The sequence below is a fragment of the Sphaeramia orbicularis genome, chromosome 16 (assembly GCF_902148855.1).
Source record: "Sphaeramia orbicularis chromosome 16, fSphaOr1.1, whole genome shotgun sequence".
In the NCBI taxonomy this organism is placed as follows: domain Eukaryota; kingdom Metazoa; phylum Chordata; class Actinopteri; order Kurtiformes; family Apogonidae; genus Sphaeramia; species Sphaeramia orbicularis.
In genome coordinates, this window is record NC_043972.1 from 56,086,523 (window position 1) to 56,114,287 (window position 27,765).

General features: G+C 40.2%; 2 protein-coding genes and 1 pseudogene across 2 annotated transcripts in view; 2 read left to right on the plus strand and 1 right to left on the minus strand.

Moving 5' to 3' along the window:
• LOC115436275 (zinc finger protein 664-like) overlaps nt 1-27,765 on the minus strand; it is a 1,196,486-nt pseudogene that overhangs the window by 1,059,355 nt on the left and 109,366 nt on the right.
• Nucleotides 1-27,765, plus strand: part of LOC115436284 (zinc finger protein 345-like) — a 589,760-nt gene that overhangs the window by 71,927 nt on the left and 490,068 nt on the right. The window lies entirely within an intron of this gene.
• Nucleotides 3,846-14,140, plus strand: LOC115436273 (zinc finger protein 345-like). Its single transcript, XM_030159079.1, has 5 exons — nt 3,846-3,906; nt 3,985-4,097; nt 4,209-4,279; nt 11,070-12,184; nt 12,495-14,140. Exons 4-5 carry the CDS (start codon nt 11,151-11,153, stop codon nt 12,595-12,597), a joined length of 1,137 nt encoding a protein of 378 aa, XP_030014939.1. The 5' UTR covers nt 3,846-3,906; nt 3,985-4,097; nt 4,209-4,279; nt 11,070-11,150; the 3' UTR covers nt 12,598-14,140.

Consider the following 27,765-nt stretch of genomic DNA (forward strand, 5'->3'; position numbering starts at 1 on the left):
CTGACATTTTTCAACATCTTTCAATATCTGTGTTATTATCTGTTCTGTTCTGGTCTCATACAGGAAACACATCTGTTAAGGAGAAACCATCAAATTTTGGTTGTCTTGTAAATGTCCTGTCGATGACCTAACTAGTTAATTTAGTCTGTCTGCTTAATCTGGTCCTGAACAGATGTGTTTATTCTGTTACATTTCAGTGACCACCTCTTCTTTTTCTTTTGTTTTAATGTAGATAGAAGTCAAAGGTGAATTTGAAGAAAAACCTAAAAGTCGTTATCAGTGAAATGTGACTTTGTCTTGATTTGATGTGTTATCATGTGCATAAATATTGGGACACATCATGTCTACAGCTGTAAAATGTCCTGTTCATGATGATTTGAGACATAAACATAAATATTTCCATAAAGTTTAATTGGAGATTTTTCTTCCAGCAGCGATCAGCCATAACATTCTGACATTTACAGGTAAAGTAGTATTAATGTTGATTATGTCATTACAATAGGATCTGTCAGTGGGTGGGATTTACACTATATGGACAAAAGTATGTGGACATGTTGAATTCAGGTGTTTGTTTTCTAACAGGGGTCTGGGATACAAAACAATAGTGACAAATGTGATAATACAGATTTATATTAGGATAAATATCACTGCATTGGTTAATTTGGTTTAAATTGTTATATTGATGTGTATAAATGATCTGGATCCAAATACTGGGACACATCATGTCTACAGCTGTCATCCTGCTCCTTTTTGAATGTTTTCTTTTCATTTAAAATAAATCTTTTCATTGTTTGGTTTACTGTAGTATTCAAAATAATTTAGTAAACAGACAAACAGCTGGAAGATGTCCTGTTTATGCTGATTTCAGATATAAACATGTATATATTCCTGACAGTTTAATGGGAGATTTTTCTTCCTAAGTGAGATGTGAAGAAAGTAGATGGTTAGTTGTGGTTGAAATGTTTTATTTACAGTCAGAGCATGAGAAATATTTTAGAAATTTTGAGGTAGAACATTTAAAATCAAAGTCATGGATAAAAAAAAATAAATATTGAGAGAAATTAAGTAAAAACCATCTCTGATTTTGGAAACAAAGATACTACTGTACCGGTACTGTACACTCAGTACAAGAGCATGTGTTTGAAACAGGCCCGGACTGGCTAATCGGGAGGACCGGGACAATTCCCGGTGGGCCGGTATAATATTTGGGCCGCGAGGGCTGGAGTTCACTTTAAATATGTATTTAATATTTTATTTATTTATTTTTTGGGGGCCGGTGTTCAGTCATAGCACTGAGTTGACCACGTAATCTGCAGCTGCTGTTCCTGGGCCCCACCCCCTCTACTAGTAAACTGTTTGTTTTCTTCCTGTTTTTTGCGGACACACCGTGACCTGGCGTAACATCTCCTTGCATACGGTTAGTAGCTCTGGACTGTAGCTGTGGAGCATATACGATCTGTGCTCTGTAGGCTGTGGATAGTCAGCTGTGTTTGCTGTTTGAAACATGGATAATAGAAAGAGCAAGGGTGGTGTGGAGAAGGCAAGAATTAAAAAGAGGAAAGTTATGGAAGCAAACGCAGCCAAATGCGACAAAATCTGCAACTTTTTCACAAAAACGACCTCCCGGTTGGAAACAACTAATAAGGACGATGAACCAGGTAAACCACCTTTTAAGTTAGTTAATTATCGAGTCAGTGAATTATGTGGCATTGTGACGTGGAACATAACGTTATGTCATTTAAATAATAGTTTGATGCGACGGCACGTAAGTGGGAAACTTTGTCTTGTAGCTCCTCAGATTCAGAAAGCAGATCTAGTAGCAGACACCAGCCATGAGTCCACAAGTCCAGAGTGGGCAGGTAGGACTGAGAGAGGGAAGATTATTAGAATAAATAGATTACAATGAAGAGTATGGTGTAGGCCTGTTCAGTATGAAAGGTGCTCTGAGATGCTCCATGATTCAGCACTACATGAATGAAACTGACACCAAGGCTTTGCAAAATAGAAGATTTGTGCTGAGAATTATGACCATTTTTAAAATGTGATTTAGTGTCAGAAGCAGAGCCAGGAGCCAGTAGTGATGAGGGGATTGTTCCTGTCAGGATGGAAGGAAACGGTGAGCTGTTGGAACAGACTGTGTGAACAAGCATTAGTTCCAGTAAAACCACTTTCTAGACCCAAACGATAATACTGGCCTATTTTATTTTTTATTATTAAAAGTGAGACAGTAAATACACAAAGCTCACAATTGAAAGGCAATAGCATAAAGTAATATTAAATAAGCCTGCATATTTTGCCAGTGTAAAGATCTGAATTGGTTAAGTAAGTCAAAATGTCTGTAGATATTATTTTTTATTGTGATCCAGGTGCAGGCGAGTCTAGAGAAACTGGAGGAAGAGTGAAAGGGAGAGCAGAGTCTACTGATGACAGAGGAGCAGCGCAGCAGCACAACCCTGAACCACTAGTCACAAATGACACAGATGAACAGGAGTCTGTTGTTAGCTTTGGTTGCTTTGCTCACCCTCAGTCACAGGATACACATATTTTTTTCATATCATCCTCATCAAACCCCTAATATCACTATACCAAAAGTTTTCAATAGCATCGATGGAACAAACCGCAGGTAAGTTGTGATGGAAATCTTTTGTTGCAGAGGATACAAAAATAATAGTTATTAGAAAGTGCAGTAAGCTTTATTATTATTATTTTTTTTAATTTTTAATGTTTTTATACTTTCATTTCATTTCAAACATTTTAAAGGTTTGAAAAATGTTAACACTTATAAGAACAAAAATATAGATTCTGTTATTGTTGTGTTGTGAGGAATAATAATGTAGGAGATGTGGATGTGCACTCACTTTTGAAATAAATCCACATTGTGAAGCAACCTTTACTTGCGCTGAATTGGAAATATTTTAGAAAATACACTGAATTACAAGGCTTTGCAGAACAGTGTGTAGACCTAACATGTAAGGTTATAATTGCATGATTTTAATAATAATCGGTCGTGATCTAAAGTGGGCCGGTCAGAGGTATGAAACTCCAGGGCTGAAAATGAGTCTCAGTCCGGCCCTGGTTTGAAATGTCACAACATCACAACGTTGTGAAGAACAAACCCCAGATGACGCACATAATCCAGTCCTCCAGTTGTTAGCTAACGTTCACGTCAACCTGTTCAAAGTTCTTCCTTCCCTTCCAAATCATGTCTATATGATCCACATCCAGTTGGAATCCTCTGTCCACTTTACTGGGAGGTGTTGGACTTGGTCCAATCTGAGGAACATCACTGATATGAAGTTTTGGGAGCTCCTGAAGACAGCGCGTGTAGACCGTCTCCATAGTTACACCAGAAACAACATAGCAGTGTTGACTTTAGAATACCTGGTCGTCACAGCAACGGTGCGCGTAACTTCCGTGTTGTTCCATCAAACTCACGCTGAATCTTTTCCTCGTCCACCAAGGACAGAAATGTCTGAACCTCCTGGACCGACCACGGTGTGGTTTTGTGGGCTGTCATGATAGATTAGCCTACCGCCATATTTACTGTACACTTCTACATCTGGTTTTCAAAAATGGCGGGTCGCGCATTGATGACGCAATGATGCTGAGCCAACTTCCTGACCAATCAGTGGTCTGCAGTGTTTACACGTCACATATTAGTATCTCTTCACTCGTTTTGGAACACATACTAAAAACCAGATTCCAGGTACTTCTACGGATTATAAACACAAAAAGGCCGAGTCGAATGGAGCCAGTACCTTAGACACGATATACTTTACATGGACGAATCAGAAGGCTGACATGACCAGCCAATCAGAATGCAGCTGTTGTCATTCCCGGAAGTGCCAGCCCTGTTTGCTCCTCCTTTGTTTTTGTTGTTAGAGCCAGAGACAAGCCGTGAAGCGGGTTCATCCAACTTCATTCTACTCGATGTTAGTCGGTGGGTTTGGACACACATTCTCATCTTTTGATACTTAGGAGCAGTTTGAGCTCAAATCTACCCAAGTCTTTTTCCTCCTGGATATCTCGGTGCTCTCCGCTATAGTTAGCCGGTACCGGAGCTCCTAACTCTCGTGCAGTGAAGCGGAGACGGTCACGTGAGTTTGGATGGATTTCCTTTTCAGTCCTCGCGCTGCTTGAACATGCTCCGGTTGTTTAGTAAAGTTAAATGTTGATCCTGTTTTTTATTCCGATGTCTCCTGTTACAGTGGATGGAAATTCGGGCTGTGTGAGCTGCACTAACGTCCATGAGCAAAGTTCTGTCCAACATCCCATTCTGGTGAGTGCACGTGCCTTTGTGATAGTGTGTGAAATGTGTGTTGTTGTTCTGTGATGCCCTGCTAGTGTGGCTGGTTATCAGGGTGAACATGAAAGCACACAGAGGGTCAGAGCAGCTCATTCATGCACTGATGTTTAAATTCAACCAAACACATTTGTCATGACTTAGATTTTCCTGCATTTTCCTGATTCTCACTGTGTGTCTGGGCTGAATTGAACTGATATTGACAGACTGAATGTAGTTGATAGTAAATGAATGAGTCCTTTTCTTTGGCTGATCCAGGCTGGAGTTTTTTGTTCTCCCTGTTTGCTGTCAACTGTTGGGAATATGCAGAAAACCTAAGCATCAGCGAATCAGAATTAAATATGATAGAGATATTATTTCTATGTTTTGCTGATATGGGTGTGACGTACTGACTTGGGCTGCAACTATGAAGATTATATTGTGTTTTTATTATGCAAGCAAAGGAAAAAAAGGCAAACAAAAAATACAGTTTGGAGGACTAGGAACTAGCCACACTGTCAATCCAAGCAAGCTACCAATAGAAATCCACCCCTTCTACTCGTGTAGATCCTATCCATCACATTCAGTTGAACTTACAAGCAAAAGTTTTTGCTTCGCAAAAGATTTTGACACACAAAACTTTTTTACTCGCAAGAGTTTGACCTGGAAGTAAGTACCACTTCAACCTGCAAACAAATATTTTTGATTTGCAAAAGATTTAGAGGTGCAAAACCTTTGGACTTGCAAACAAAACTTTTAAAATGACAAAACATTTTGGCCTGCAAGCAAAAGTTCCAGATTTATAATGAAAGAAAATGAGAACATAATTGATTTTTTTCTTTAAAGTTAAAAATTTCAAAACTTTCATTTTTGTTTTCAAATCTTGATTTTTTTTTAAACTGTATTTTTTTTTTGCATTTTTCCCCTTTGCTTGCAAAATAAAAACACTAAAGAATCTTCATATGCAACTAACAATAATTGAAATAATCAAGTAATCTGTAGATTATTTTCATAACTAATCGATTCATTGGATAAACACAAAAGACTCAGTTCTCAAAGATCAGTATTTAACCCAAAGTAATATCTGTTGCAGACAAGTCACTAATGATTCCATCCACACAATGGCTTCAGGTTTAGTTAGTGAGCACTAACCCACTACCTAGACTGGTTATAGTTACAGACTAGTAAGATCTAATCTTCAGCCAGCTCCAGTTAGAGTCTATCAAACTAGTGATGGATGGATTCATTCCAGTCAATGATAGGTGACGTTAGTCTGGTGGCCTGATAAGCGGAGATGGATGAAAATGTTATAATTATGATGATAGCCTCTAACTAGCTAGTGGGCTAAAGCAATCACAACACGTAGTAGTGATGTTATGTCTGCCACTTGTTGGGATTCTACTTACAAATCTGACTCCAGTTCTCTATCCCCCGTGTTTTTTTTACATTGGTTAGTAAAACAGACTGGAGCAGGATTTAAGAATAACAATGAATGATTAATTTAATGAACATTAATCAAACTTGCACAGATTTGTGCTTGCCAACAGACATGAAGTCACCAGGCATCGCCCCCATCTCTTTGACTCCCTGTCCTCAAGAGCCCAGAGTTATCTTTCCCTTTTTTCTTTATACTCTTTACTTGGGGTGTTGCCTTCTTCCTCCTAACTTCAGCCAATCCCTTCACGTACCTCCCCCACCACAGCTGTCCACTCCAATCTCACCCCCTATCCTATTTTTAAATTTAAATTTTTAGTTGTTTATTTAGACAATGCACAATATACATTAACCTTAAACAGGACAGATGTGGTGTGCCAGGTTGTAGCACTAGTGCTAATTTCCACCTGTAGTCCCTGGTCAGGCTGATGTTATCATTAAAAAAAAAACAAAAACCAGACAATAAAAACTAAAGCATACAAAAAGCTATATAAAATGCATTTCTATAACTCCATCTGTATAAAAAATGTATTCCCATCCAACCATTCACTCTTCGTCCCACTGCAGTCTGTCTCACACACTCTAAGCATGTTTACGTTACATTATAATATGACTACAGGTTTGGTTTGAGAGTAGCTGTTTTTTCACCATGTGGGAGAATGTGTGATAGTTTGTAATTGTTAGTAGCTCCGTTGGTAATGTGTTCCACTGTTGCATGGCCACACATGAGAACGCTGAATTTGCAAATGCTGTTTTGTGCCTCAGAATCCTGCACTCACCACATACTGGTGATCGGGTAGTTCGAGATGTTTTTCCAGAACTCAAAGAAATAAACCTTTTTGAGGGAGGAGCAGCAGATCCTTACCTCACAGATCTTACCATCTTCTCTTTATGGCTTATAAAACAATAAAACCATAAACATTCCACACTCCTAAAAACTAAGCTAACACATCTGTGGCCCTTTTCTGTATTTTTCCATTCTACCCCTTTAAGCTTGTTACCTCCTAATATTAATGTATCACACAACTCAGAACTAATCAGTGAAAACAGACATCATAACTATAATATATCACATTCCAATTTCAAAACATAGTTAGGATTATAACATATTATATTCTGATTTTATCACGCTTAGGTTTTTATATGTTCTTCATCTGTTTAATTCTAACACACTCAAGCCCTGAAGCCTGTATCGAACAAAGGGGAGTGTCCAAAAGAAGCCTGTCTCAAGGCCTGTATCGTTTTTCAGAGTACCATTTGCTGAAATCACATGCCTGCCTTATTATGGGATTCAGTTTGCTTTATCAGTCCTGTGAGTGAATGTTTTCAGATTCTAAGGCTGGGGAAGTCATATCAAAAGGAATGAGTCGCCTGAGTCCCATCGCTGTCAAAATGTTTTTATTCAAGATTAAAAATTAATATCGCACACCCCATTGTCCACCCAATTTACTCAGTCTCAAATATTATGTAACTGTTTCTCCACAAATGCAGCCACATACTGTATACTAGTGCGTTGACCCAAGAGAATCCATGGGTTCTAGAAGCAGTAGACTTGATAAAATGGGGAGCAGAGTTTTTGTAGAAGTTGGTCCCAAGTTAGGCAAAGTTTGTATAAGCTTAGTGGTGTAACACGCAGATTAGGAAGAAACAGAATGTCCCTCATTTAGTTTAGTATGTTGGATGGGGATGTTAACGGGTCGGGTGTGACCGGGGACTGGCAGAGTGGGACTGGGTCACAGCAAACTTGTTAGTGTGTTTGGTGTCCAGATTTGGATCTGCTGAAGTCAGGTCCGTCTGATCGGAGTTGGTGCAGAAAGGTCTGTCACTGTGTTACGGTGGGGTGGGGGGGTCTGGGGGTCTGGAGGGACAGTTAACAGGCCGGGTCTGACCAGCAGGGTGGAACCGGACCAGAGTAAGAACCAGACCGACCTTGTTAGTGTGTGATCAGAGCCGGACCTGTCCCGGACTCTGTTCCAGTGTTTCTGTTGATCCGGATCTAGCCCCCCCCCCCCATTGGCTGCTGTGAATGGACTCGTCTGCAGGCCACCTGTAAACCCATTAGAATTTGAAAAAACTAATAACTCCAAAAGTATTGGTCTTATCAATATGCAGATTCTGCCTGTCTGACCCTTGACCTAAAATACATTAGTACATTAGTACTCCAATAGGCACAGGCTACATCTGTCCAGTTTTTCAGTTTTAAAGCTGATACACATACACGCAGGCACACAGAGGTCACTTGGCTTTTATAATATAGACATAGGCCTACACAATACTTTATTGATATACTACAACTGATCTATTGACACTTTGATAAACCACCAATATTACTTCATTAATGTATCGTTGTTAGAAAGCCCACACTGTTTATGTATTGTTCCTATGCTTGTTTAGTTGAATTGAAAGTTCTATAGTATGTTTCTCTATAAGTATTTCATATGTCCTACGCCCCATAAATGCACCATTGCCATACTGGTGCCACTGAATGCTAATATGTTAAACAACTGAAAACAGCTAATTTTCCTCTGACACAGTGACCGTTTCTGTTCAGTTGCTTTCCTCATCATTTGCCTGTACCACCCTGGTTTTGTTGCAGTGTGTGTATGCCAAAAGGTGAGATTAATGACCTGTGTTCTGGATTGAATGTACTGTTGAACTGTTGGCTGGTGTGTAGATCACTGTGTATGGGCTGGTGCTGTCTTAAGCTAATGTGTGGATGAAGCTAGTGAGTTTGGTCATACTGTTTGTGTGCTTTATGAGGTGTATGCAGGGTGATTTTGTTTCTGTTGTATGTACAAGATGATATGATTGAGCGCTGAGTGCAGTACTTTATAACTTCAGTTATGTCATTGTATTTCTGTATGATGTGCAGTGTTTACTATACTCACATTACTTCATGTTGTTGTTACAGACCACAGCAAATAAATCAAACATTAACTGGACATCTGTATCTGTGCTCTTTAACTGGAACACCACCTCCACACCATGCCGTTCTAACCAGTTGAATTTCTGGAGACAACAAACCTTCACTCCTGTTTAACCACAATCTGGATAGATTTCTTTCATCTGGCTTTACAGTACCTCAAATGGAGATTATAAGAAATAGTGATGGTCAAATGAAGCCTCATGAATCACCAAGGCTTTTCAGCTCATCTCTTCATTAAATGGTTCACTACCGGAGGCCTCACTGTAACAGTGAATACTGCCGTCTGCTGTTCAAATGAAAATATGACAGGCATTGCTGTATTACCATGACCTGAGCTGAAATTTAGTATGAATAACTCTGGTATGCAATAAACATCGGGTATGTCTATAGTATGTGTATGTGTGCATGTATGTGGACACTCATGCAGACACATGGCTTTGTTCTTAATTAAACTTGCAATAAAAGCAAGGCCATTCAGCGCTTATCTCCCTGCTGCTGATTGCATCTGTTTCTTACCTGCTGTAAGAAAAAGCCTATGTATGCGCTCTGCTGCTATTTTCATTCATATTTTCACACAGACTCACCAGATGAAAAGGTGACTGATACCACTGTGGAACAGCCTCAAACATTTAATGTACAAGAGATTAACGTAGCTTAATGCCTGAAAACTCCTCTGAGTGGAGGGGATTTTACGGCGTTTATATTTGTACGCTGCATTTTACGGCGTTTTGGTGGTTTGGATGACATGTTTTACAGCGTTTTGCAAGTGTTTGGAAGCGTTTTAGGAGTGGCGAATAGTGATATATTTGGCCTGCCATAGAAAAATTGTGAGGTAGACAGGAAGGGCACAGACATGAGTGTGTGTGTGTGTGTGTGTGTGTGTGTGGGGGGGGGGTTAACGGTCTATGATAGTGCATGTGTGGGGCTGATAGCGTCCATTGTCCGAGTGGAAGTGAAACCGACACACTTAACTGTTCCATTAACTCTCCGGCCAGCACACACACACACACGCACACACACACACACACACACACACACACAGGAGCAGCGAGCAACAGAATCTCCACAGCAAAAAAGTTAATAAATCAGTTACATATTGGCCGATGTTGATTAATTCCTGATACACTGTAATCGGCCTGATTAATTGGTCGGGTTCTAGAATGAACCAATGACATAACCTGAGCAAAACGAGGCCTCGAGTGTGGGCTTAATTTGACACGCCCACTTTTACTTGATACACACATCTAAGCCTCAGTTAATTTGGCTCATCACTACTAAGAGATCCTAGTCCACATGTAACACACCAGCAGATGTCAGTATTCCCAAAGCTGTTCAACGGGCCTTTATCTGATCAGGCTCGGTATCCGAAGACTCTGCCATGCTGCTCTGTGTTTTCCTCTGTTTCACTACACAAAGTGCGGCCATGCCTCATTACTAACGTACTCAAGACCCAACGAATCGACTGCCAAATTCGTTGCCAACTCTTTGAAGAATTGATTTGGATCAATTTAATTGATTTGTTGTTGCAGCACTAGGTCAGGGTTTCTAGTCCGTGGGAGACTGAATACCAGGCCTGATCTGCAGTAGGAAAAACTACCTTTAACCGGTACAAACCTGGAGCAGACCCCGCCTCCTGGAGGATGGTTGTCTGCCTTGACCAGTTGGGGTTAAAGTAAGAGGGTAAAGGAAGAGAAAGAGAGAGAGAGAGAAGGCTGGGGGAAATAGGGGGAGAAACAGGGATGTAGGGCTGCATGATGAATCAATTTTAAATCGAAATCGGATTCTTTAATAAGAACGATTTTTGAAAAAAAGGGTAAACATCAAATTGATTTAGTCACTTTCATGTCTCAGAGCCGTGTGCCTCCAGGCTACCATAGGCTCCTCCTCTTAACTGTACGGGCGGTCTTTCACATTGGTCTTTCTCAGCCATTTCTGTGTTTCAGCCATTTCCACATCGTGTTTGTTGCAGCTATATAATATCATATGGTTGCACTGCTGCTGCCAGGCAGCGGCACAAACCTCCGCTTCCCACAATGCACGTTGCAAAAAAATTCAGAAGATGCCTGAGTTACCTACTGGCTCTTTTTGTAAACAAGTGGTTTGTTTATGGTGGATGACACTTTGAAATTGTTCACCCTGAGGGAAGAGATTCAGGTGAGTAATCAGAGAAAGACTTATGGATTCATGATACCAAGGCTATGACTGGGGTTTTATAGATCTGATGAAAAATTGGTGACGAAAGTCTCCTGCAGCTTAAAGGAGAAACCATCAAATATTGGTTGTCTTGAAAATGCCTCATCGATTGCCTAACTAGTTGATTTTGTCTGTCTGCTTAATCTGGTTCCAAACAGATACGTTTGTTCTGTTCTGTTGTGTTCCATTGCATTTCAGTGACCACCTCTTCTGTTCCTGTGTGTTTTCATGTAGAAAGAAGCCAAAGGTGGATTTGAACTGAAACCTTAAAAGTCATATCTGGAGGAAGACCAAGATCACCTGATTCCAGCAAACATGGATGGAAGACCCACCTGTGACCAGTGTGGAAAGACTTTCACCAGAATGAGTGGGATGAAAGAACATCTGCGCATCCACACTGGAGAAAGACCATATGACTGTGACCAGTGTGGGAAGACTTTTACCACAGCAGGTCATTTAAAAAGGCACCAACGCATCCACACTAAAGAAAGACCATATGATTGTGACCAGTGTGGGAAGACATTCACTTGTGCAAGTAACCTAATAAGGCACCGACACATTCACACTGGAGAAAAACCATATGACTGTGACCAGTGTGGGAAGACATTCACTTGTGCAAGTAACCTAATAAGGCACCGACGCATTCACACTGGAGAAAAACCATATAACTGTGACCAGTGTGGGAAGACTTTTACCACAGCATGTGATTTAAAAGTGCACCTCCGGATTCACACTGGTGAAAGACCATATGACTGTGACCAGTGTGGGAAGACTTTCAACACAATAGGTAGCTTAAAAAAACATCTACCCATCCACACTGGAAAAAGACCATATTTCTGTAACCAGTGCCGGAAGACTTTTCTCATACTAAGTTACTTAAAAAAACATCAACTCATCCACACAGGAGGAAGACCGTATGGCTGTGAGCAGTGTGGGAAGACTTATATCAGAGCAAGAGACTTAAAAAGACACCTATGCATCCACAATGGAGAAAGGCCGTATGAATGTGACCAGTGTGAGAAGACTTTTATCAGAGCAAGTGACTTAAAAAAACACCAATGCAGCCACACTGGAGAAAGACCATATGACTGTGACCAGTGTGGGAAGACTTTTATCAGAGCAAGTGACTTAAAAAAACACCAATGCAGCCACACTGGAGAAAGACCATATGACTGTGACCAGTGTGGGAAGACTTACAGATTCCTGTCTGCTTTACGTTCTCATTGCCGTGTTCACCACACAAAGTTGATGTACCCCTGTGATAGGTGCACAAAGATATTCTGGTCATCTTCCTCTTACAAGCGTCACCAACAGACCCATATTGGAGAGAATCCCAACCAGTGCAGATTCAGAGACAGATCTCTTGCCACAGGTTCGCAATGTACCAAACATGGACGTTTCAAACATTTCCACAAAAGACAAAAACTGAACAGTAGTACAAAAAGTAAGACTCTAGACAATCAGTGTTATAACACACCAAAACAGTTGGAGTGTTATCAATGTCCAAACAGATCCTCATCATCCTCTGCTCTCTCCCATCATCAGCGCAGATGTGAATCATCAACGTCTGGACCAAACAGTACCTCAGCATCAGATGAGAAGAAGAAACACAGTGTGTCTGAACCAGCAGCACCCACTTCTTCTGACAAGAACATCAGACTTAAAAACCTCCAGATCAGGCTTCACAGGATCCAGATGTGAAGACAAACACCAGACTGAAAGCTGTGTTTTGTTGTCTTCAGAGAACAGAAGTGTGTTCTAATGCACCACTCTGTAGCAGGAAGCAGGAGGTGACATCACTGGTAAGGCGGGGGAAGGGAAGGGTAGAAATCAGACCCACCTGAGCTGTGTGGTGGAGGGAAACTCAAACAAAGGGGAGACTGGAAGGAGGTTTGATTGACAGGAGAAGTGACAACGAAAAGGAAAGGAGGAAAAGACTTGATGTGACTTGAAGTAAGGAATCTGGAAGTGGACTGGTGTGGACCCAGGACTCTTGAGAGGAGAATTTAAATCCCTGGAGCAGACGGACCTGGTCCTGCTCGGACTATGGTTACTCTCTCTCCGGGTCAGAAGACACCTGCCGGCTCCCCTGGAACCCAAACTCTCCTGGCTTCTCCCTTGAACATATGTCTGTTCTCTCTCTCTCTCTCTCTCTCTCTCTCATTCTCTCTTGTTCTCTCTCTCTCTTTCTCTCGTCATACTGCCTGTTACCCCGACTTCTGTGGGAGAAACCAGGTGGAACCAATTTATAAATTAGGTGTGCCTTCCTGGATCCTTTAAATTGGCGGACACTAATTTTGTTGGGTACTGGGAGCTTAGAGGACGCCATGGCAGCAGCAGCAAGAGGAGTTCGTTACAGCGTGGATACCATCAGAGAAGAATCATCCACATGAATGAGTCACTGAGACTCTGGAGAGACAGGCGGTAAGCGCTCAGGCTTTGATGTGAACAGACTTTTACAACTGTAATGTCATTGTTAGCTGAATTGAACGGCTTTCTATTAACTTTTGTGTTCATAGGTGTGTTCTTCTCTTAAAGTTGTTGAATGGTGCCATCTGTGGGCGCCCTGTATGTACTGTTATCATTCTGTTTGGCCACGCAATTGAAGTTATGTGCCGCTTTCATTCTGGTCGATAAATTTTAGGCGAGTATATGTCTGTAAGTTAGTTTTACGATTATTTTGTCATTAACTTAAAAGCATGATTGCTAGTGTCTTTTACAGAGAATAAATAAGCTTTCACTTTGTGGTAGAAGCGTTCTGTTCACTGCTAATATTTGAGTCAGGTGGCAGTCTGTTTTGTGTCAGTGCTAGCTTGTATGTACTCAGTTCAGAGCTAATGCAGATGCTATTTGGTAGCAATTGCTGTGTTTCCTTTACTAGCAAATTATTTGTGCACTCCGGGAGAAACTTGTGCATATTATTAGCATTGGAGTATTTTTGATTCATGTCAATTAGATTACATATAATGTTAATGCAGTTCAGAAAAACATGTTTTACTGTGTACATTCTGTACAAAATTACTGCATTTCTTGTGCCCCTTATTGCATATTTAAGTTAATTTCATATGGTTTATATACTGTACATGCTTATTTCATTGGTTTGGAATTACTTGAATATTTACCTGTTTAATTCATGTATGGTTGTTAATTCATGCATTTAAAAAGGATGGGTAAAAGTTAAGAAGTGCTTACAGTGGAAACATATTTCAGCACACATTGTAATACATGTATTTGTTTGTATTTCATGTCATTGCAGTTCTATAAAAGTATTATTAAAAGAAGAGAAGGCAAGAAAATAAGCAACCAAAACAAAACTTCACCTGGTCTCTTCCTGATTCTTCTTCACCTTCTGTTGTTAACTGTCTGCCTCGCTCTGCAAGGGTGGCTTCACACATAGTGAGGGCAGAACAAGGTGACTTTATTTGTAGACTGCATACTGTGGTTTATTATTATGTATTTGATTGTGGTTAGTATTTTGTAACATGAATTTAAAGTAACTTGTTGTGGAGCTATTTACAGAATAACTTAACCTTTTTTAATACAATCTGAAAGCATAAAAGATTACTAGTTAAGTTTATCATAAAACTGTAAGATGAACTAAACCAAAATTCATTAGTTTAAATATCTTAATAAAATACATTTAACTTTACTCACTTTGAATGAGCTTTCCAAATCATCAATTTGTGGTTCAGATCTTAAAATCTTAATGAAAGTTAAAATCTAAATGAACTATTTCATCATTAGTTGTAATTTAAATGTTTAAAATAACTTATTTCCAAAAAACTACTTACTTATATACTTGAGCATAGGAATCACAATCATCTGATCCAGAGACAGCGACAGCAAAAGGTCATTTTCTCAACAACATGAATAAAAACTTTACTAATTCAGTTCTATGTCCAGACAACAGTCAGTTCCAGGGTGGATTTACTGTCCAGAATCAAAACAAATCAAATCCATGACACAGTTCCCATTATTGGAACCAAGGAGGCCGGACTCTTTAATGCTGTTTTGTCACTTCATTGGATCAGTTCTACTCTTGGTTTTGACACTTGTGGCTGCGATTGTGTCGTCACCATGGAGACGGTGGTTCTCCACAGCTGATGCATTTGAAGACATTATTGTGGAAGAAGGACCAAGTGTGGTGTGAGAAACCCTGACACTGACCTGCTTGGACTGGTGGACACACAGTGGATCTGCCAGACTTGGACAGGATGGACCTTCAACCCCTCGCTGAAGGACAGTCCCATCTGAAGAGCATCAGAGGACGAGTCTACATGTCCCATCAGCTCCACAACACCATCATATATGCCTGGGGTTCCAGTCCCTGATCAACACTAAACACCAACACAACTCTACTCAGCACCAGTTGGACACTCACATATTCCATCAGCTCAGAGCAGTCGGCAAAGTTCTGGGATGATTCAGCAAACAGGAGTTCACAACCACACACAGGACAAACAAACTCATGTGGACACGTCAAACAACACATTTAGGATTATTTTCATCCACCGACAAAAAACACACATTTGTCTCAGAGTCCAGATAAAAGTCTACAAATAGATTTCCATCCCATCATAATGAGCTGCCTTGGTCAGTGTGATGTATGTGTAGATGGATGGATGCTGGTGTTTCCAAGTGTGGCCTCAGTGTTCTGTCACAAAGACGGCAGCGCTCCAGGAGTTTAGGCCACTCAACCCTTTCATGCAGGAATTATTTTAAAAAGTATCGAGATTTTTTAAATTTTTTTTAATTGATTTTATTACTCAAGATTAGGCAAAAGTTGAAGTACATTTTGATTTTCTTTGTTTAAAAAATATGGTTTTATTAAGATATTTAACCTCCTAACCATCTATGGGTTTTCTGTCCACATTTGTGAACAAGAGTTTCACAGCTTTCTACAAAAAAAAAGAAAGAAAAGAAAACCATCCACCACAAAGGAAATTCCATAAAAGTTTTAAAAACTGCATCTGAAAAAACTGTTGCATCATGATGTTTCCAATATTGGCACTTATTTAATCAAAAACAAAAAAAGCTTGTACTTTGCTGACATTTCCTGGGTCTCAAGAGGTTAAGTGTCCATTTGTGGACGCCATGCAACAAAGGGGTAAAAATGTTAAAAATCAGTAAATAGCCTCGGACAAAAAACTGCAACATCATGAGAGTTTAATGTTTTTATAGGATGTACAAACACATATGAGAAAAAACTGATTTGACATGTTTAGAGGGAAACTCCACATGGTGGTCTGAATACTGGATGCATCATGCATCAAAGGAGTCAAAATAACATTTAGCTGTGATTATGCTAGTTTTATTTGAATTGTTGAAAGATTATTGCTTTATACCCAAAGATATGAACATTTATCAGACATATAAAGATGCCTAAACCTTATAAATGAGAAATTTAGTCTAATATTACATTTAATGAAGATTTTAAACTTGTATTTGTTGTATATTTGTATTAGTCCCGCATGTGGACAGTTGATTTTCAGGGTGTACAAGTTGTATTTTTCATCAAATTTCATTTTTCAAAGCAGATATTTGTTCAACACACTTTCCTCTACACACTATGTTTTTCACCTGGCTCAGCCTTCTTGAGTAGAAATTTTGACAAACTGCATTTTACACCAATTATTTACATGTATTGATAGGATTAGTGGATCAGTAGGGATTTAACATTTTAGATCAGTAGATGGTTTTAGTCGATGGTGTGTGTTTGGGTTTTTATGTGTTAATAAAGTATCTATCCAGTCTAATATAATGTCTAATTTGGATTATTTAAAATGGTAATAATAAGGCTGATCATTATGGTCTTATTCAGCGTAGATTATGGGGAGTCCTTTGAGGAAACCCAAGAGGATGTCCCAGCCTGCACTTCCTAAACCACCTCCTCACCTGCACCTGAATTATCAACAAAGGAAGGTCCTCCAGTTGTCGCTGATGATCCTGCATTGTGGCCAAACCTGACTGATGACAGCACTAGGTGTCCACTTGTAAAAAAAACGGACCAGTTCAAATCACAGACTTTGATTTTCCTCAAAATTCACAAATGCCCCCAAGGAGATTCACAAGCAGGTAATAATTGAATTAGAACTGTAATATCTACCCCAAATAACACACACAACAACAGAATGTCAGTTTTAAAGGAATGTATATTGAAACCAGAAAAGATCCTTCATGTGACAATATCTCAAAAAGGTGAAAAAATTAAAGTGAATACTGCATTAAAAGACTACAGGACCTATACCATTAATTCACAGTTGGATTCACAAAACACAGGTTTTTTAAGTACCTTTGTTGAATCACAATTGGATTTTTTTTTACCAAAAAGAAAACTCTGAGATCTCAGGTATGAAAAAGGAAAAGTTCAAATGAATAGAAAAAAAAAATAAAGAAAGAAAAAGCAAGAAAAAATAACATTAAATTAAATGAGTGCACTCAGAAAAGTCCTACCGCCCTCTTCCACAGTGAATGTCTGAGGTGAATATGGCGATGGGGGAGAATATGGAGATGGAGGTGTGGAATGGCTCCTTTTCCAAAGATGAGTAGCAACCAGGATGAAGATGCAGATGGATGACAGCAGAAGATGGTAGAAGAACTGAGGACTGAGGACCCAATCGAAGGACTCCAAACAAAAAAAACAGCCTACACAGCCATGCAAATAATTATTCATTTAGTCCATAATAACAGTCCATTTTGATATATTTAAATAAAGTTACTACTTTACAGTGTCCATTTTACTCCTTTTTAACATGAATTCTTAATAAACATCCTACTCAATACACAGACCGTGAATTCACATAAACACTTTAAAATAAACTACACTGAACAAAAATATAAATGCCACACTTTTGTTTTTGCTCCCATTTTTCATGAGCTGAACTCAAAGATCTAAAACTTTTTCTGTGTACACACAAGGTTTATTTCTCTCAAATATTGTTCATAAATCTGTCTAAATTTGTGTTAGTGAACACTTCTCCTTTGTCCTTTGCTGAGATAATCCACCCACCTCACAGGTGTGGCAGATCAAGATGCTGATTAGACAGCAGGATTATTGCACAGGTGTGACTTAGGCTGGCCACAATAAAAGGCCACTCTAAAATGTGCACTTTTACTGTATTGGGTGGTCCAGGGGGGTCAGAAAACCAGTCAGTATTTGGTGTGACCACCATTTTCCTCGCACAGTCTTCTTCATGAATTCTCTGAAACAGCTTTGGAGATGGCTTATGGTAGAGAAATGAACATTCAATTCACAGGCAAAAGCTCTGCTGGAGATTCCTGAAGTCAGCATGCCGATTGCATATTCCCTCAAAACTTGTGACATCTGTGGTATTGTGCTGTGTGATAAAACTGCACATTTTGGAGTGGCCTTTTATTGTGGCCAGCCTAAGGCACATCTGTGCAAAAATCCTGCTGTCTAATCAGCATCTTGATATGCCACACCTGTGAGGTGGATGGATTATCTCAGCAAAGAAGAAGTGTTCACTAACACAAATTTAGACAGATTTGTGAACAACATTTGAGAGAAATAAACCTTGTGTGTACACACAAAAAGTTTTAGATCTTTGAGTTCAACACATGAAAAATGGGAGCAAAAACAATAGTGTGGCATTTATATTTTTGTTCAGTGTATGTTCCCTTAGCATACAGCTCATCCTGTAACCTAATTACATTAATTTTACTGTTTATGACAGTGAAAAACACCACTTTAAGAATTTAACAAACTCACATAAGCTTAGCTGCATGAAATTTCTGCTGGCCTAACACTGGTTTAACACTGCATTAGCTTGCACCAAGCAGCTATCAAACATTACACACACACACAGTAATTAATCATTTAACAATAATGTCGTGTAAAATTTAGAGCTGCAGGTGAGAGACATCTTTGGTCCCTTTGATGCTCTTCCATACTGTACTCTGGCATGTTGAATTTATGTCTCTGTCCTCCCTACTCTCGAGCTTCGTCAAGTAAATGCACACAGTCAAGTCAAAATCAGAGATCGAGCAGAACTGGAGCCACATAAAGTGTTTATTCATGCATAAAATAAACACTGAGTTGATATCTGCAGAAACAACTGACTTTTTGCTCTGGGAGACCACTTTTATATTGTCAATAGTAGGTTGGGTTTAGCTACAAACATAATCATTTTTTATCATATTTTGAACATTAATCTAGTTACGTTGGAAACCCCCCTTTTTAGCTTATCTCCGATAGGGTAAGGTCTTTTTGGTGTCTGTCAGGATTGGTCAAGACATATACATATGCAACTAATTCCCAGTATTAAGTTTATCATATATTAATATGTAACTTTTTCCCAGAATATGTAAATTATTTCTCAGAATGTCCCAAATTTCCACTCACGTGTACTTCTTTTGTACACCACACGTTTTCAGAAACTTTCCATGAGCTCACATGTTCTTTCTGCTCGCCCCGTTTTGTAACTTTCCATAAATTTATGTGTTCTTTCTAGATGGCTAGATGTCTTCGTTCTTTTGTGGGTGTCCCAGGAAAAAAAGTCAGCTACTCTGGTACAATCTACACATTACACTAAGAATAATTTCTGGCATGCAAAAGAATACAGGTTAAATATTTTTCAATACAAATTGAACACTTTTGATTAAAATATTGATTTTTGACACAAGATTCATGAAGCACATAAACACAGGCTTCAGACACTAATGAATTACCCTAACCTGGTTCAAGTTTATCCTGACTGGTTTTAGTCAGAGTGCAAGGCTAACTTTAAAGCTATACCTACTGATGTGGCATTTCTCACAGCACTTAGTAAAAATTTCAACATGAACCCACCTCCCTCCAAAGCTCCGCCCACTTCCCCCTACCTGAGCTCTGACGCACCCCTCCTCTCACCTATTGTGCGCGGTGGAAGCAGAGGTGGAGGTGGAGGTCCGGTCCGCTTTGGCGTGTCCGCGGACCCCTCCCTCAGTAATCAGACACAACATCATCCACCTGCCGTGGCTCCTGTTTCATCAGTAGACCCTCTGGGTCTGTTCTGCAGCGCTGGGTCAGTGTCTTCACTGCACCTCATCAGCTGGGAGATGAGGTGCACAGATGATGGGCGCGCACACTGTAAACGCACAGCCTCCGCAAATTTTCCATGGACATTTGGGGTTTCATAGTCCATACATTTATCATCCTCCATAATCCTACATTGTGTGACAGCAAGTACATGTACCTGTATGAGTCATAAAAGCTGAGCTTTGTGCAGACCTGTCTGTTCAGTCCAGTACACCAGACTACTGGACTTTTATTTCCATCCTTCATTCATCGGACTCCTCTTTGTTCCCCTTGGTTGTTGCTTCTGTGAATACATCCGTTCTTCCCTTCCACACATGCATTTGAGTCCTATCCATTCACATCCTTAGACAGTAGACTGTGGTCAGTGACAGGAGGAGCAGCGCCAGTGAAGCGTCAGATTCAGAGGTACACATATGGGATGTGGGAGCAGCGTTAATGGATGATTGACAGGAGGCTCAGCTAATTATTTCATTTGGACTGAATCAAATGATTGGTCAGAATTTTACCAGAAACATGAGCAATATATGAGAATTAAACATTTTTTAGTTTCAATACCTGGTGAATTTCTTTTACATTTTAGTTTGACACACACTTAGTAGGAGCATTTTAAGATGACAAAAGGTAGATGTAAAAATGCCACAACATAAGCTGTAGCTCTACGTTTTTTTAACCACATGTTAACAAACACTTTGCTAGCGATTTAGCATGCTAATTAGCACATTGTTTATTACTCATTGGGAAATCAATTGTTTACAGCTCTAAACAGTTCTACATCGTCCTAACTCGAAGTTCCAGCTCGTCGCCCGTTTATTCTACATCCGTGTCCAACTTATCTGTCAGTTTCCTGAATTCTGACTTACTTTTGTCAGTTCAATTCTATTTTTTCCTCTTCAGCATCTACACATAACATACTCCGGTCGCAGGGGGTGCACAGAGATCGGTACGGAGGTAAGATGCCCACTCCTATCAGTTTTTGCACACCGAAACAGCGCATCACAACTGCCACCTGAATTAAAGGGACAGTAACACATATACAGTTTGTGTTTGCACTTAAGTTTAGGAGAAGATGCTTTTACTTCTTCCTTTTCTTAAAAGAACTGTTAAAAATTTAAAATAAAAAAACAAAAAATTTAGAAAACAAACACATACCACACAGCAACATTTGCAGAGCAGATTAGAAATAACCTGGGGTTTAACTAACCCTGGTTACAATAACCATGAAAAATGGACAAAAAAATCAAGAGGTCGTGCCTGTGTCTCTGCCTTCTGGAGAGAAGGAGTCTGCAGAATTCCAGCAATGTTTGAATTTCAGGATTATTTGAATTCCAGCATTATTTAAATTTCAGCATTATTTGAATTTAAGCATTATTGAGTTTCTGACTCTATGTCTGAATAAGACAAAGAACACTCAGTGATGCACATGATAACACATCAAATCAGGACAAAGTCATATTTTTACTGATATAAACATGACAATAACAGAACCTGTACTGAAAACATACCAACTGATAATAGAAAGAGTTTATGAAGCCACATTTTTAGGTGTCATCATAGATAGTAAACTGTGTTGGAAACCTCATATTGAGCCTATTCAAAGTAAAGTGTCCAAATCTATAGACATACTGTATAAAACAAGGGACTGACTGAACATAAACAGCCTGTATATGATCTACTGCTCTTTGGTTCTGTCCTACTGAACATAATGTGCAGAAATATGGAGAAATGAAGGAAAAACTATTATAGATACATTAGTAAAATGACAAAAAAGAACTATTAGAATAACTAATAAAGTAGAATATTTGAAAGCAACTAAGAATTGATTCAACATAAAACCTTCAAATTGCAGGATATTGTATATATTTAAATACTGTATATGATTTATAAAGAAAAAAATAATATTGTTCCAAATAGCATTCAAGATTTCTTTGAATTAAGACAGAGTAATTAGAATTGAAGAGATTTTTATATTTGTGAATGGACTAAAGTGAGGAGAAATGTGAAGTCTAGATGGATTTGGGTTGTGGGTGTGAAATTATGGGATGGACTTGATGATGAATTTAAGTTGTTCACTTTGTTCACACAAAGTTTAAAAAAAGCCTTAAGTATAAAATCATTCAGGAATATGAAGTTGAGATGGTAGATGTGTTTTTGTTGTTGTTGATTCTTTGGTTATAATGAGAATGTTCGATGCTGAACACATTTAATTTAATGTCAGCAGTGGATCAGGGGAAAAGGAGAGGCACTAAAATAAGCTTTTGCTTCTAGCCCATTCCTTTTTAGGTTTTATGTTATAACTATTGTACTATGTGCAATGATTAATGTACAAACCAAAATAAACATTTCATTCAACTCAATAACTGGAAAAAGTAAAACATTAAGAAGTAACTGAACAAATAATGAGTGGATGCTGTTAAAGGGTGATTATGGTAAATACTTTTGTCTCATGTTTCAGGTCCACTTTAGAATTAGAATAAAACAAGGTGATTAAGGAGAACATTGAACAACAGAACATGACTAAATGTTTGTTCCAGTTCCATTGATGTCCTGAACTTTCTGATTCATCCAGTGGTTCTTCTTTACCACAGTCATCAGCAGTTCAACACATTTTCAATCAAATCAAACACATTCTGCAGGTCAGGGTTAGACCAGCGGAAAAATGTTGAATCCAGTTTGATGTTCAGGTAAACACTGGACCAGACCAGTACCAGACTGGACCACTAGATGGAGCACACACTCATTGTGACGTCTCCTTTGGTGGTTGTGAACTTTCTGCTAAACAGACTTCCTCCTCCAATGGAATGTGATCTCCTTCATGTTGTCGGCCTCAGTTTGGGACTAAACCACTACCAGCTCATCAGTCATTCTGTCTCAGTTATATTATGTTCATCATGTTGTTTCTAACTGATGGAAATCCAACTGTGTGAACCCCAACCAGCAACAGAATCACAACAACAAGTTACTGATTAAAGTCCACAGAGTCAATGAGAAGTAGTTTCGCCATAGAAACCAGGTCCTTGTTGACCTCCACTAGTTGAACTTTTCATCTCGTGGCAGGTTGAGGTTCAGTAACGTCACTGTTTTGTGAAGGTGGTGCATTAGAACACACTTCTGTACTCTGAGGACAACAAAACACAGCCTTCAGTCTGATGATTGTCTTCACATCTGGATTCTGTGAAGTCTGATCTGAAGGTTTTTAAGTCTGATGTTCTTGTCAGAAGTGGGTGCTGCTGGTTCACACACACTGTGTTTCTTTTTGTCATCTGATGCTGAGGGACATTTTGGTCCAGACGTTGATGATTCACATCTGCGCTGATGATAGCAGAGGGCAGAGGATGACGAGAATCTTTCATCATATTGGAAACATTCAAACTGTTCAGGTGTGGTTTGACACCGAGTCTTTCCACTAGGGTTCAACATCTTACATTTTGTACGACTGTTCAGTTTTTGTCCTTTGTGGAAATGTTTGACACATTCACATTTAGTACATTTTGAACTTGTGATAAAAGATCTGTCACAGAATCTGCATTGGTCGGCTGTCTCTCCAGTGTGGGCCTGTTGGTGGATTTATAGGTGATTAGCTGTGGTGAAACACTTCCCACACTGGTCAGTTATATGGTCTTTCTCCAGTGTGAATGCGCTGGTGATATTTAAGCCCACTCATCTGGGTGAAATTCTTTCCACATTTGTCACAGGCATGTGGTCTTTCTCCAGTGTGGGTGCGTTGATGTTTTGTTAGATAATTTCGTGAGGTGAAAGTCTTTCTACACTGGTCACACTCATATGGTTTTTCTCCAGTGTGGATGCGTTGGTGAGCATTAAGCCCATTCCTTTGGATGAAACTGTTTCCACACTGGTCACACTCATATGGTCTTTCTCCAGTGTGGATGCGTTGGTGCATTTTTAGGGTACCTACTGTGGTGAAACTTTTCCCACACTGGTCACACTCATATGGTCTTTCTCCAGTGTGGATGCGTTGGTGCATTTTTAGGTAACCTGCTGTGGTGAAAGTTTTCCCACACTGGTCACACTCATATGGTCTTTCTCCAGTGTGGATGCGTTGGTGTCTTTTTAGTTCTGTTCCTGTGGTGAAATCATGTCCACACTGGTCACACTCATATGGTCTTTCTCCAGTGTGGGTGCGTTGGTGGATTTTTAGGTCACGTGCTCTGATGAAAGCATTTCCACACTGTTCACATGCATATGGTCTTTCTCCAGTATGGCTACGTTGGTGCACTTTTAGGTTACCTGCTGTCATGAAAACATGTCCACACTGGTCACACTTATATGGTCTTACTCCAGTGTGGATGCGTTGGTGGATTTTTAGGTAACTTGCTGTGGTGAGTCTTTCCACACTGGTCACAGGTGGGTCTTCCATCCATGTTTGCTAGAATCAGGTGATCTTTGTCCAGACAACTTTTGGATTTCACTTTAAATCCACCTTTGTCTTCTCTCTACATGAAAACACAAAGAAACAGAAGAGGTGGTCACTGAAATGCAATGGAATGGAACACAACAAACACATCCCTTTCAAACCAGATTAAGCAGACAGACAAAATTAACTAGTTAGATAATCAATAGGACATTTTCAAACATTTAAAAACTCAATCCTCTTATTCGTCATGTGAAAATTGATGCAGATTCAACAATGTACAAATGAGTTACAACAATTACTTGTTTCATGACAAAACCTCAGAACTCGTTGCACCGCCATGATCATATGATGTCACGTAAGGTCACCAACTTGGACGTATTGAATCCAATTTGACCAAATCTGAGGTGGATACATTCAACCTGCACATCAAAACACCAAAACATGGACCTGTATTTAGATTTATCTTCTACCCGCAGAATAGAGATAAATAATTTGAGTGTCTTTTGGAATACATTCATCAACAAGAAAAGCACTCAGAGTGCAGACCTCCGCCCCGTGTTTGTTTGTTTGTTTGTTAGCAAGATAACTCAAGAAGTTATGGACGGATTTTCATGAAATTTTCAGGAAATGTTGATACTGGCACAAGGACGAAATTATAAAATTTTGGTGGTGATTGGGGGTGGGGGGGTCCAAGGGGGGTCCCCACTGATCGGCCTTGGCACTGCACTGTCTTTTCTAGAAAAGCACTCGGAGAGCACAGACCTCCGCCAAGATAGATCTGCAGATCAACATTTCCTGAAAATTTCATGAAAATCCGTCCATAACTTCTTGAGTTATCTTGCTAACAAACAAACAAACAAACACGCATGCATGCACACAAAGCAAAGCCATCACAATACCTCCTGGCGGAGGTAATAATACTAATTTATCTGACATTTGGAGAGTCACTAATCTGACTGGCAGAGAAGTCTCCTTTTACTCAGCAATGCAAAACTCTTACAGCAGGATAAGAGTACTTTCTCATCAAAGCCAAATTAAAGCTATACCGTATGATGTGGCATTTTTACACTTTTCTTTTGTCATCTTAAAATGCTCCTAATAAGTGTGTGTCAAACTAAAATGTAAAACAAATCCACCAGGTATTGAAACTCAAAAATGTTTAATTCTCATATATTTCTAATAAAAGTCTGACCAATCATTTTAGTCGGTCCGAATAAAATAATTGGCCGAACCTGACTGAGCCTCCTGTCAATCATCCATTACGGCCATCCAGCATCCGATCCATTATCGCCGTCTCACATCCGATATGTGTACCTCTGAATCTGACGCTTCACTGGCGCTGCTTCTCCTGTCACTGACCACAGTCTACTGTCTAGCATGTGTATGGATAGAACTGACATGCACATGTGGAAGGGATTAAATGGATTTATGAACAGAAAACTGAGGGGCACAAACGGGAGTCTGATGAATGAAGGATGGAGATAAAAGTCCGGAAGTCAGCTGTACAGGGTGAGTCAGAAAAAACGCTCTTTCCATTTAAAGAAATTGTACTGCTAAAACGGAAACACTGATTTTTCTTTTGACCATACAGTCATATTGATGTGGTTATTGAGCATGTCTGGTGATGTAGTCATAGATTTATTGTATTGCATAAGAGAGAGAAGGTCCATTGTTTATTGGGCACTGAAATAACTGCCAACACAATGTATGCCACAGTGAACAAACTTGAAATTGACAACAATTACAGGAGTCGGGGCTTTGCTTTCACACTCAGGACATAGGCCTACATGACAGTGCCCAGGGAGTTTTCATCATGGCAAGACCACAGTTTACAGATGTGCAGAGAGCTTTCATGGTGACAAAATCCGGTTGACATCCGGTTCCGGTTGAATGAACGCTGGCGCGACTTGCTGGCGCTGCTCTCCGGTAATTTTTAAATGTTTTTAATTGATTAGATGTTTTATCATCTCTTTTTGGCTGTGTAATTGCTCTCACTCAAGAGATTTTATTCACTCTTCGAGTCTGAGTCGGATCCTCGGCCTGGCTGCCGCTCTTATTCGGGTCTGTGCCGACTAGCATCACCCCGTCGGCAGTAGCTCACCTGTCCTGTCACAGCCATCTACCCTCGCCTGGCTCTGCTCGCCTCGTCGCCTGGGTCATTCAGGTCCCCGTCGGAAATGTGGACTGACAGTATACGGACTCTCCTGTCCCTGGCTCACCAACCCAGGAAAGGTCTGCTGCAGTACTCTGCTGCTGAGCTCCTCTGGCTGCGCTTCCACCTATCTGAGCCTCCGCCGACTGCACTGCACCACCTCCCGGACATTGTTTACCTGCCACGCCAGAGATACATCCACTGCGGGTCCCGTCGTTGGTTCCGGGCGGACTCGTCGGGGACAATCCAGTCCATCTGGTCCGATTTCCGTCGCTCTACACGTCACTCCGGCCGTGTTGTTGACCACAGTGTGTTAGCCAGCCTAGCTCGGTCGGCTAACACCCCAGCCACCGGCGACAACACCGCCGTCTGCTTCGGTCTGCTGAACATCCGTTCACTCACAAACAAGGGGCAGCTCGTCCAGGATCTCCTCACTGACCGTAAGTTTGACTTTCTTTGCCTAACTGAAACTTGGCAACGGCCGGGCGATTTCTCCCAGCTCAACAGCTCTACTGCACCGGGGTTTGTTTACACCTGTCAATCTTGCGGCACCGGCCGGGGAGGCGGTCTCGCAATATCATATCGCGAGAAGTGGAAAGTGTCGCCTGTGTCTGTTCCTGCATCCATCTCTTTTGAATGTATCGCATGTCATCTGTCTGGACCAACTCCCACCACAATTGCAGCTGTTTACCGTCCCCCTAAACCAAACAATAATTTCTTAAATGACTTTGCTGCTGTTCTCACCCATCTATCCACTCTCTCACCAAACACAATACTACTGGGAGATTTCAACATACACATGGACAATACCAATGACCTTCTCACCAGAGACTTTACATCCTGTCTAGAGAGTTTTGGATTTCAGCAGCATACCCACGTTCCTACACATTCTAAAGGACACATTTTGGACTTAATCTGTTGCTCTGGTGTCACCCCTCTGGACTGTGCAGCAGATGAACTTCCCATCTCTGACCACTTTCTCGTCTCATTCAATGTAAAACTCACACTCTCCATCACTAAGCTTCCCCGTATCATCACATTCCGTAAAATCAGGGACATTAACATTGACTCTTTCTCATCCAGTATCGACTCCCTCATGAACACTATCCATCCATCCAACCCTGAGGATCTGGTTTCATATTACAACACAAGTCTCCACAGCATCCTTGACTCCCTCGCTCCACTAAAAACCAGATCTGTCTCCTTTTCTGCCTCTGCTCCCTGGTTTACACCTGAACTTAGGCGCATGAAAGCTGAAGGTTGACGACTTGAGCGGCTCTTCAGAAAAACTGGACTGGCTGTTCATAAAGAAATGTATGCTAACCACATTAAGCATTACAAGGACTACATTGCCAAATCCAAATCCAAC